General features: G+C 37.4%; 1 protein-coding gene across 1 annotated transcript; it reads left to right on the forward strand.

Annotated features, from left to right (window-relative positions):
* Positions 1–4262: 4262 nt before the first annotated feature.
* On the forward strand, positions 4263–11460 carry LOC114700255 (calcium-binding protein 4-like). The gene is made up of 2 exons (XM_037208231.1): positions 4263–4361; positions 11143–11460. The coding sequence occupies exons 1-2, from the start codon at positions 4263–4265 to the stop codon at positions 11458–11460; spliced, it is 417 nt and encodes a 138-aa protein (XP_037064126.1).
* The last annotated feature ends 722 nt before the right edge of the window (positions 11461–12182 follow it).

Consider the following 12182-nt stretch of genomic DNA (forward strand, 5'->3'; position numbering starts at 1 on the left):
ATCTGGTCAGGTCTATGAAAGTGTTTTCAAAGAGGTCTAATGAAATGGGAAGAGCCACCCTGAATATTAGCTATACTGTTGTATGGGATGGGGCCCCAGAGTGAATAAAGGAAAGGAGTGAGGCGACCACCAGTATTCATCTTTCTTTGCTTACTAACTATGGATGCGATGTGAACAAATAACTCATGCTCTTGCTGCCATGCTCCCCACCATGCTGGACTGTACCATCGGACTACAAGCTAAAGTAAATCCTTCCTGAAGTTGCTCTTCCTAAGTATTTTCTTACAGTAAGGAGGAAATCACCTAATACAGGAGCTAACTCATTCATGAAGGAACTACTCCTGACTTAATATGTTCACTAATGCCTGATACACTCCACATTGATGATTAGTTTTCAAATATATGAATGTGAGGTATCACAAAAACTCTAGCCCTAGCTGAATGTTATCAATTTTACTGACATTGTACCTGAATTAAGTGGCATGCCTAAAAATGCATCTGCTTGGTTTTACCTGAGGGATGTAGAGGAGGGATGGATTAAGAGAAAAGATTAAGTTGTTTAAGTTATGCTGACAGATATTTGTGATCCCAGGACTTGAGTTTTGAATGCCTAGAGGAGATGAGAGAGTGGGAGAGTTCAAAGATGACTTCCAAGTATGTGAAATGGATAATGCACAAAGCTGGGTGTAAAAATGGAGAGGTTCTGAATTGAAACTTCTCAGCTGCTTGAGAATAGCAGTACTGGAAAATAAATAAAGACTTTTATTTTCCCTGAAAAATTTTGGTGAAATAAGGTAAGTTCTGAATTGTAGTATTTGTGCATCTCAACGTAAAAGAACATCTGTTTGTTTCTCAAAACAATTGATTTGCTTATTCTTGCTGACTCCTATCTCCAAAACAAAAGACAAAAGGAGAGGTTGTACTGACCTCATATGAGAGAGAGCCCAGGGACAGAGCTAAGAGGAGTGAGCAACAGAATTAATAATGCAGAACTGGCATTCAAAATGCAGAGGAAATATGTCTGTGTTGTGTTTAGTCATAAACGAAATCTGTACCACACCTCCTACCTACAAGACTCAGAGACTACCTTGGAATAAGGGACAGATATTGTAATGACCAGAGTTTGGGGACGATATAGGTTAAACAGAATCTTCTAGACAAGAATGTCTGCTGAATTCATGAACCCAGGGCAGCTGTAGTTGCCTGCACAAGTCCATCACAAAATCAAGCTAGTCAACAATCCAGTCTGGAGAAGAGAGATCACCATTCCTGCCTCTAAGGGAAGGAACTATTGACAGTCGGTGGCTATTGGGGGAGGAAGAATCAATTTTCCTTACGGGTGTGATCCCTGGGAGGTCAACCATGCCTAGAAAATAGGACATGAAGTTGGGAAGTGTGGGAGGTAAATTTAGGAGGAGTTAGGGGAATAGTGGGCTGTGATTAAAATAAAGTACATTGAGTGTGTTTGTGTGTGTGTGTATACACACACACATATACATATATATGTATATATACCTATATAAAAATTTTAAAGAATTGATAGAAACACATTTAAAAATAATGACTCAGGGTTCTGGAGGACCAGCACAGTTCTGCCTAAGTCCCTAGATGTGGAGCAGGAAGAATTCACCCAGGAACTGCTTTTTTTGTCTCAAGAGTAGTGGTTAAAACAGGAAGAAATTGTTACTTTACAATAAGAATCTTGGAATAACTGATCTTATTCATGTGACTGAGACACCATGGTCACTGATGAGTCATGTACTTCTGTTTGGATCTGATGAGAAGGACATTTTACTTTTAGAAGAGTCTCAGAGATACAACAAGTATATGCAAAGGAAAATTCTGTGTTGGGTACTGAGGCAGAAATCTGCCATTAAAGACAAAGCTGGTGCAATTGGAATGAAGGCGAGGTTTAATGAATAGAAACAGGTGTGTTGGTTTTTAGTCTTACAACTGCGTCCTAGTAAAGTCAAATGATGCACGGAAGAAAGGGGCACCTGCTGTGTAAGAATCCCCTGGACTGTCCTTATAATTCTGCAAATCAAAATTATTCTAAAATACCAAGTTATTTAAAGCCAGTTATAGTCTCAAGGAAATTCTTGTGTTCATGCAAGTGTCTGCAAGTGCATGCGTCTGTATGGTAATCTGTAGAGTTTGGCACGTTGGACAATTCCATTATTAAGTAATAGTGACAACATTTTAGTTTAATGTTTCCATTAGATGTTGCCTACCTTTGTGTGTGTTCATAAACCCTCATGACTATCTAGGTACAGCATATAGTTTTTGCATATACTACCATCTTTGTGTTTATTTTCACCCAGCTATGAAACACAGTGTTTTAATTAACAACTCTTTTGAGCATTGAGGAGTTCACTACCCAGTGACATTAGCAAATGAGAAGCCGGTGCGCTCGTGTTTTAATTTAATTTAGTGATGAATGCAAATCACTGTTCCAAAGCTCAAACCAGAGGCAGTTGTAATTAGTGCTTTACTGATGGGATGGTGCTGCATTTGTGGCATCAGCGAAGGAAGAAGTCTCAGATCAAAGAACTTAATTCCTCCCAAAGCCTCCAGACCACACGCAGATTAGGTGTGGTCTCTGGTGATGATTCAACCATAGAGTTATCATCATGGCCAATAGTAATCTCTTGCTCTATCAAAATTAACTTGGAATGTGTCACTTTATTGAATGATTAAGGGATTTTATGAAAGTAAGAGTGGCTGTTTTATGAAATGTATATAAGCTGTGTTTTTGCAAAGCTTTGAGGTTCATCAAGTTCAGTTTGGTATTCTTTGGAAGAAAGAAAAAGAAAGAATTAATGAAATTACCTGACATTAAACTTTAAATCTATCAGTAGCACCATTGACATGTGGCTTAATTTGCATCTTTAATGCTAATCTGGCCTGATATGAAGAAGCTACTGATCCATTTTTCATGTGTAAATAATTCTAAAATGACTCAAGTTTTTTGTTTATATTCCAAGATTGTCTCAGTCAATTCCCTAGACTTTCAGACTGTGAGCAAAGGATGCCTATCCAACTAGCAAATTCAATGAAAAAAAAATCCCCCCCCAAAACATATCCATCTCACTGTTGGGTGTTGTTGTGACAAAATGATGTTGACTGATGATGGCTCTTACTTCATTCCACTGAAGTGCTGCACAGTCACAATTCTTCATTCTGCCAAATAGAAGTTTGGGAAACTTTTTAAATTATGTTATTTGCCAGCATCATAATAACATTAAGCTTCTAGATAACTGTAGAAAAATTAACTTCCATCTTCCTTGTATCTGAAAACATTTTGACAGTTTGTTGTTTTTTTTTAACTTTAAATTCAATAGTTTCACACTGTTTGAATGGTTGTATATTTTAGTAAATGTAATTACATATATTAATGTTATATAAAATATAGCTGGCCTTGAATTAAACTAGACTTTTTGAGCTTGAATAATAAACTTGAAATCATTGAAGTCATAACGTGTTGACAGCTTTTCATGCTGTGAAAATGAACCATTAAAACTAGAAAATAATTAAGACAATTATTTATAACTATTGCTCTTCAGATCCAAACAGGTTCCTGATAAAATTTTAAATTGGCAGTTTTGGTTTCTTATTTGATATACGCATTTCCTTAGAAGATTACAAAAATGAAAGATAGTAAGATTTACCATAACTTATTATTTAAAAAAAAACATTTTTGATGAAAAATGTTTTCTATGAAGAAAAGTAATTTACTTCCTGAGGATGTGTTTAGGCAACTTTTATTTACTGATTTTTTCATTGCTTTCTTCGTTTTCTTTTTCTATATTTTTTCCTCATGGAATAAATCCAAATCACAGCCTTCCCTCCCTCCTCTCCTCTCCTCCCAGCCCTCCCCCCCCCACACCTCTCCTCTCACCCAGATCATTGACTTTACAATATGGTAAGGTTTTCTTCCTTCCTTCCTTCCACCCTTCCTTTCTCTTCTCTCTCTCTTTCCCTCCTTCTCTCCCTCTCTCTCTTTCTCACCCTCTCTCTCTTTCCTTCTCTTCTTCTTTCCTTCCTTTTTCTCCTCCTCTTCTTCTTCTGAGTTCTTATTTCTTTATCTACACTTCCAGAAGAAAAAGTCTGCTGAGCTAGGGTTCTCTTCATGATATTCTGGGGGAGAGGGGAAAGGCACTCATCTTAATCCAGTGGAACCAACTTTGGGGTATATAAACAAAGGAGAAGAGATAGAATGGAAATTTCCAAGAATTTATTAGCAATAAAGGGTTTTGACCAGGATGTTTTCCAAGTATCTGATTCTGGTTGTAGAAACTGTCTTACAGGATTCTGTGGAAAACAGTCAGCACCTTGTGTTCGTGGGCTCTGGAGCGGAGGTGGTGAAATGTTCTTTCTCATTCTCTTTTTTGTTTGTCCCAAGTGTAATCTTTAGTCCGAATTCTTGCCTCAACATTAACTCTGAGTCTCATTTGGATTGAAAGTTTCATCTTGTAGCTGCATTTTTGAAAATGGGACTTTCTGATGGTAAATACATTTTAAAAGCAGAAATTTAAAGAGTAAAACATAAGTTCTTGGTTTTAAATAAAAAGGAAAATGCCTTTACTTTTTGTGGGCATTAGTCGGTATCAGCTCTAAATACACTGTAGACTTTTCTGGATATTTTAAAATAAAAATCTATCATGGCTGTTGGACAGTGATGTCTGAGAACATCAGATGCAAGTGTCTTAGTCCTTGCTCCTTGGGAATATGAGTAAGAGAAAACAAAGAATGAGTCACTTCGACAGCAAAAGACTGAAATGTCCTGAGTATTTGTTAAATAGCAAATGCCATTAGAATTTCTCAAAATATCTGATGGAATTTACATGTTGTGGTTTTCAACTTAATGTGCATGTTCTGTATACATATTTAGAAAACAGAAATGTAAAAACAAAACCAAAAATTCTAGGGAGAAAAAAAAAAGCTTTCAGTTGACCTTAGCTTGGCATTTTTCATTACTTTCTTTCATGGTTTTAATACTTACATATTAAAGATCCCAGAACAAAAATATTTTGGGGGAGTAATTTTTTTTTGTTTTTTATTACAAAGTAAAATAAATGGTTTTTGTATTGCTAACTCTATTTTCTGGCCACCTTACAAATAAGGATTTTCAAATAATATTTTTGAAAATTCAAAAAAATGTGCATAATGTATCTTGATCATATCCACCCCTCACTATCTCCTCCAAGTCCTTCTGTGCTTCCCCTATAGGACACACCTGCCTCTCAACTTCCTGTCCTATTTTTAAAATGGTCCTACTATGATCAATTGAGTTCAATCTATGCCATCCACATGCACATGGATGTGGGGCCATCCCCTGGGTCACGGGCAACCTACCAGTGACTATATCCCCAACCTCCCCTAGCAGCCATCAGCTGGCAAGCACTCCGCAGGAAGTGGGGCCTTGGTAGCCTCTTCCACATCCGAGCTGCACTTCCATCTGTGTGCCTTGAACTTGTGGAGATGACCACAGATGCTGAGTTCATGCATCCACAGTCACATCATTTCAAAGCACCAATCCCCATTCCTCCAGCTCTTACATTCTTCCCTCCTCCTCTTTGTTGACGTTCTCTGAGCCTTAGGCTGGGGTAGGTTGACATAGATGTTCTGTCTGTGGCTGAGCCTGACAGTGGCTTTAGTCTTTGTATTTTGAACAGTTATGAGCCAGTATGGTTAGAGTAAGCACTAACCACTACAAAAAGAAGCATCTCTGACTTTTAAAGAAAAAAAAATTTAAACTTTTTAAAATGTTATATGTTAAAAGATTTGCATCCTGAAAAATTTAAAAACAAAACAAAACTACATAACTAAAACTAAAAACATAATCCAACTTAAATTGGAAGTCATTTTTGAGTGACTATTTTTATCACGTAAGAGATCAAATGGCTAATAAATTATCAGGTATATGTAAGTCAAAGATAAGATACAATTTCATATCCATTACAAGGTGATGATTTAAGAACTGGAACAAAACAGGTAAAACAGCCATAATTTTCTCAATAATGTAGAAAAATAGAACTCTCAAATATTGCTCACTAAATTGTAGAGGGGTATCATTTCTCAGGAAAGAGTCTCAAAATGTGCAACATAGCATTTCCATAAGACTCAATAATTGTCCTCCTGTATATCCAAGATTTGAAGCAATGGGTCTACAAAGAATAAATGTGTATAACAGAATTATTTGTAATATCTCAACACACAAACAATTATATAAACTTTTAAAAGGGATGCAATGTCTTTGGATAGGGCATTGTAAATCTATCTAATCATTATCTTCAACCTAGAGCTAAAAAGACTAATTTCTCTGATATTCATCTTCTTAATAGTAGTAATACAATGAGGAATCAAATTAAACACTTATATGAACTAGAGACAGAGTACTGAATAAATAATCTGTAGTCAAAAGTTATTTCATAGACTACTATTTTGCTTATAATCAGCACAAATCTGAGACTTAACAGGATGACTCAAGACATTACCTTCTTCATCATAAGTATGAAGAATGTTGATAGAGTTGACCCAAGGCTTCTACTCCTTTTTCTCTTGGACAGGTGAGGGACAAGTGGGGGGAGAGGCAAAGGGCCATGGAGTCCAGTACTTTGGTCAAGGTATCATTAACTTTCTCTGTGACCACAGATTGAACCTCTGATGCAGCCAAGTCTCTCCAAAGACTTGTTTTCAGTCACAAAGGGAAATGAAGAGGGTGCATGAGTCATTGAACATTCTTTACAGCTCTTTGCAAAACACTTTCCTTAGGGGTGAACAGCAGTGTCATCTTTGTCTTGGAAGCACATAGCACACATAGTTGAATAACGTGAAGAAACCATAATAATAGATGATGCAGGCATTTACATTTCATTGAATGCGGTCAATTTGGTAGCTAAGACCAGCATAGGAAAGGAGAACATCTGCCCTTTACTGGAAACCTCTTGAGAAGAAAAGCTTCCAGGGGCAGCTTGATTTTTTGTGCTGGAGCACAGCTGCTAGCTGCCACCCCGAAGTAGAATTTTCTAGGGTGGAATTAGTTGAAAGAACACATTACTTTGAGATGAGGGCCAGAAACTTTCTCTCAAAAAAGATTTGCAAAAGTTGGGTCAGAGAGTAGTAGAATTTATTGGAAATGCTTCATTAAAAAGCTTGGTAAGGCAAGCCAAGCTGCTCCCTTCATTTCTCTAAAGGAATGGCCCTCAAAGGAGAGGCGATCTTGTGGAGTTTAGGAATGTCTCTTTTGAATCGGGCTCAGAACATACTGTGCAGGACATTCAACGAGCAGCTTCCTATTAAAAACTGTCACTTTTAGCTGGTGTAATTATTTATGTTACTTATCTATCTAATAAGTACCAGAACATAATAAAAGTGTCAGAATATCACAAATTAAAGAATTAGATCCATTTCTGATTGTTTGTGTGTAAAGAAAAGATATGTAATTAAGAGGATAAAGCTGAAATGCTTTGTTTAAAAGCAGAGAATAAATTAAATTAGCAGAGAATATCTGTTTGTATTTCCATTTAAATTAATATATAAAAATCAGAAATTCCATATCACAAGAAAGGGAAATTAGACCTTGGAATAAGATAATATCCATGGTGGCAAAATTTTAAAAGAAAGGAGGAAAAACAAAGCTGGTCTTTTTTATCATATAAAATAAGCCCCCTCCCATCATTGTTTATATTTAGAAAATGTGAGAACTATTTTAAAATATGTTTAATTATATTCTGCACAAATTTAATATCGAATCTTTTCCATACCAGACAACTGTTAGCCATTAAAATAATGTTTTATTTTGAACTCCATCCTTTAAAAATATACATTTTTATATAGTTTCAATTTAACTTTTCTCAACAGTATTTAACAAAAAAATTAATCTTACTTCATTTGCATATTATTACAATATTGAACACACACACATATATTGCATCCAGCCAATCTGAAGTAGCTGTAGATAATTCAGTAAAAGCCAATTGGTATGTATACAACTGTTTAATCTTTTGGAGTACATTTTTAACTGTACCTTCATTTATTCCTAAGTAATTATAAAGTGCTATGTCATTAACGGCAAACTTTACATTTTCTTTGAAAAAAAATTCTGTAAATCATGTTATTATCTTATTTTGACTTGGGAGGCAACAGAAATTATCCATTGCTTTTTGTATCATATGTTGATTAGTGTGTATCAGAATTAGGCTTGGAAAAATCATGAGCTGATTCTTGACTCTAAGTAGTTGAGGATAAATTGCATCATAAATGTTATAATAACTTTCATAGGTTACCATGAGAGGATAGGCACGAGAGACCAAATGTCTAGTGCAGCCTGAGCATATCCATAAGGACACACTTTTCAGACAAGCTAATAGTTAGCATTTGAAGGCTGAATTCAACTATTTGTCTTCTGGCCAAATGTTAAACTCAAATTAATCACATGACAGAAGGATCATTCACACCTATGCTTTGACCATTCCTGACTACCCTCCTTTGATTACTTTTCCTTATGAGCCTTCATTATATGACCATGGATTAAACAGTATTTATTCATTTCATTACTAATAGGTATTTTATCCACCATCTGTCTCAGTTTCTTTCCGATCTGAAAAACTGTAGTTAAATTTCGTTGTTATGACATACAGCAGACATTTTTTTCCTAACAGTCCTAGTGAGTGAGGCCTAAGGTTGGATGCCAGCTGGATGAAATTTTTACTAAGACTCTTCTCAGTTAGTGATGCCCATTGTCTTCATGTTTCTCCACATAGTGGGAAAAGAGCTGGTCACCCATTGGCTACTTGTTATAAGGTTGCCAATACTCAAAATGAAGGTCCTACCCTAATGACCTGACTATCCTCAAATGCCCTACCTCCCAATTCCATCAACTGGGACTAGGGTTTTAGTGTGTGAATTGGAATGGGGCACACAGATATACACATTTGGGAATGTGTTAGAAATACAGATGCCTTTGACTTCAAATTGAGTTGAAATTGATTGATAATAAGAAACCTGCATTTTCATGTCTCTCTAATGAGTCTGCTTATCAATGATAATTGAGCACCCCTGATGTTGTCCGGTCCTTTAATCTTACAAATGATTAAACTGAAATGCAAAAAAGTCATGAGTAATTTGTGAAAAATACACAACACATGAGAAGCAGAGTGAGTTTTCTTTCTCGTTATGTCTTTTCTCCCTTCCACAAATCATAAGTGTAAGTTACATTCTCCTGAGTACAGCCAATGCTGTCACCTTAGCCTTCAGTGCTTTCCAAAATCTCTTTTTTTGCAATCTATTATTTTTTTTTAAAATTCTTGGATACACCTAGTCAAGTTCCAGATCAATAAATAGGAATACAAGTTTTACTATGATGGAGATGAACAAGTTTACAATAGAACAAAACTCATTCCACTTTTCGAGGAACTTCCAAACTAGTAGAACCTATCACATTTCCACACATGGCAAAACTACACCCACACAGTGGTAGTAAAAGGCAATAAAAGGTGTCATTGAAGAAGCACAGAAGAGCAGAGGAGTTTCAGCACCATTAAATAAATATTTATCTATTGGACAAATAGTGGCCTACTTGCCAGACCCTTTCTAAGGACATAAAAATGCCCTAAGATTTAACCTGCTGCCTGGGGAAAGCATAGTTCATGATGCGAAACCCAAGTGACAATATACTCAAGCTCAATTAAATCTACAAACAACATTGCATGAATGAAGCACATTAGAGGGCAGATGTGGGAGTGATTGGTTTGGTGAGACTATGAGGAATTGTTCAGAGACAGGGTGATAGAGCAGCCTTTTACAGAATTGTAAGCGGTTTTGTTTTAAGATCTGGGTGCTGTTCCTCTAGTCTCCTTTTAATTGGCTTTATAGTGCCTGAAGAAGAATGAAGCAGAGCATGATCATCAAAGTCAACTTTCAGAATTCTCCAGAGCTGGAGAGTGGACAGGCATGACTGGAACACAAATCTATAGAGTCAGAAGAACCACCATGAAGCTGGAATGGAGCTGGTATCCGAGTGATGTGGAGAGTTGATGAATAACACCGACTTTTGCACAGAAATCTCATCTTTCCCTTTAGGGGTTTATATTCTGGAGATATCTACTTAGGATCTCTGATGATAAAACCCAGGGATTTCTAACTGGTAGATTTCACAGGTTATTCTGATCAGAAACACCAGCCAAAATTTATGATGTATAATTTCTGAATCCTGTGCCTATCCACAAGTCAAGTGCCTAAAGTCTTTTCATACTGTATTATTCCTTGTACCAGAAAGTTAATTTCTTTTTAAAATTATTGTTATTGAAATTTTATGTTTGTTTTTAAAATTACAATTCTTTTAAAGACTTTTAAATATTAAATATAATTGCGAACAATTCCCCTTTGCCTTAACTCCCTACAGTCTCCCCCGTGGCTCCCCTTCTCACTCCTTGAAATCATGGGCTCCTTTTCTTTAGTCATTATTGTGTCATACACATATGTACAAAGGTCTAGATGTGTCCATTTAGTGTTATTTGTACATATATCAGGGCTGACCACTTAGTATTGGATAACCAGTTTGAGGCTCATCCCTGGGGAGAACTATTTTTCCTGTTTTCAGCATTCCTTAGATGCTTGTAGTCTTTGTCTATGGGTGGGAGACCCTGTTATAGCTGGAAGTTTCTCTTATCCCGCCAAGGCCCTGCAGTCCCATGTCACGCTTATAAAATAATCACTCAGAAGCTTATATTAATTATAACTGATTGGCCATTAGCTCAGGCTTCTTACTGACTAGCTCTTACATTTACATTAACCCATAATTCTTATCTATGTTTAGCCACGTGGCTTGGTACCTTTTCTCAGTTAGACATTCTCATCCTGCTTCCTCTGCATCTGGCTGGCGACTCCTGACTCTGGATGGACATTTAAGAAACTCATTATGGGGAGACACTACCAGCTGCCGCTAATGCAAGCAGCATGTGAAGACGCTGGTAAGCCACGAGCCACATGGCAAGCAAGCAGCCAGTGTGGCCACCTTGAGGATAAGCCATATTGGAAAGAGCTAGGCCTTGAACTTGGGCTGCCTTCTCTGAAGTCAGGTCTCTTTCTGGCTCACTGGGGCTTCATGGAGAACAGGAGCATCCCTGACCCCCACAATAGCCAAGAAACCTCTCTTTGAGCAAGGACCTAGTGGGTGGCTTTGCGGATTTTGAAGAGTTTGTGGAGCTGATAAGCCCAAAGCTGAGGGAGGAGACAGCTCACACGTTGGGTGTACGAGAGCTCCGCATCGCCTTCCGAGAGTTTGAAAAGGACAGGGATGGACGGATCACAGTGGCAGAGTTGCGGCAGGCAGCACCAGCTCTGCTGGGGGAGCCACTAGAGGGCACTGAGCTGGATGAGATGTTGTGGCAGATGGACCTCAATGGGGATGGCACCATAGACTTCCATGAATTTGTAATGATGCTATCTACTGGCTGAGGCACCTGCAGGGACTACCTACTGCCCCTGAGGCCCAGATACCGGCAGGAACCAGACGACCACACCCTTCCCCAGGATGGAGAGATCCTCCCCAACTGTAGTTTGAGGCCAGCCTGGTCTACAATTGTGAGTTCCAAGACAGCCAGGACTACACAAAGAAACCTTGTTTCAAAAAATCAAAACAAACAAACAAACAAATAAATAAAATTCTTGTGATGGAAGGAGAGAACCAAAAAAAAGAAAGAAAAAGAAATAAACTCATTATGGAGTTTGCTTTCTTTGTGGCAAAAGTTAGCCACTAGGCAAAAAAGTGCCCTTGCATCAACTGATTGAGAGTATGTTGTATAAACTGGAGATGCAGGATGCATAGGAAAATGACCACGAAATTTACCAAAACAAGGTGAGATGGTTCTTCAGGTTCTTGCTTCGCAGAAGAAACTGCCAGACATTCTAAAGGATGCAGAGAGAAGCAACTGAGAGACTCTAGACCTATAGGCTGAAGATAAATGCCCCAGTATTGCAGAGGAACTTCAGGTGATTGTCCAGCCAGCCAACTGTCTCTGTCATTCTAGATTTTTGGAAGTTGCTTACAATGTACTTCCTGTTTACTTAGGTAATATCATATCCTTCTGGAGTCTTTGATGTAGCTGAAGACTAGATATAATTTTCCTTGGTTACAATAAAAGATAAATTAGATATGAAACTTTAGACTCACAAATACA

Source organism: Peromyscus leucopus, chromosome 7 (genome assembly GCF_004664715.2).
Source record: "Peromyscus leucopus breed LL Stock chromosome 7, UCI_PerLeu_2.1, whole genome shotgun sequence".
Taxonomy (NCBI): Eukaryota; Metazoa; Chordata; class Mammalia; order Rodentia; family Cricetidae; genus Peromyscus; species Peromyscus leucopus.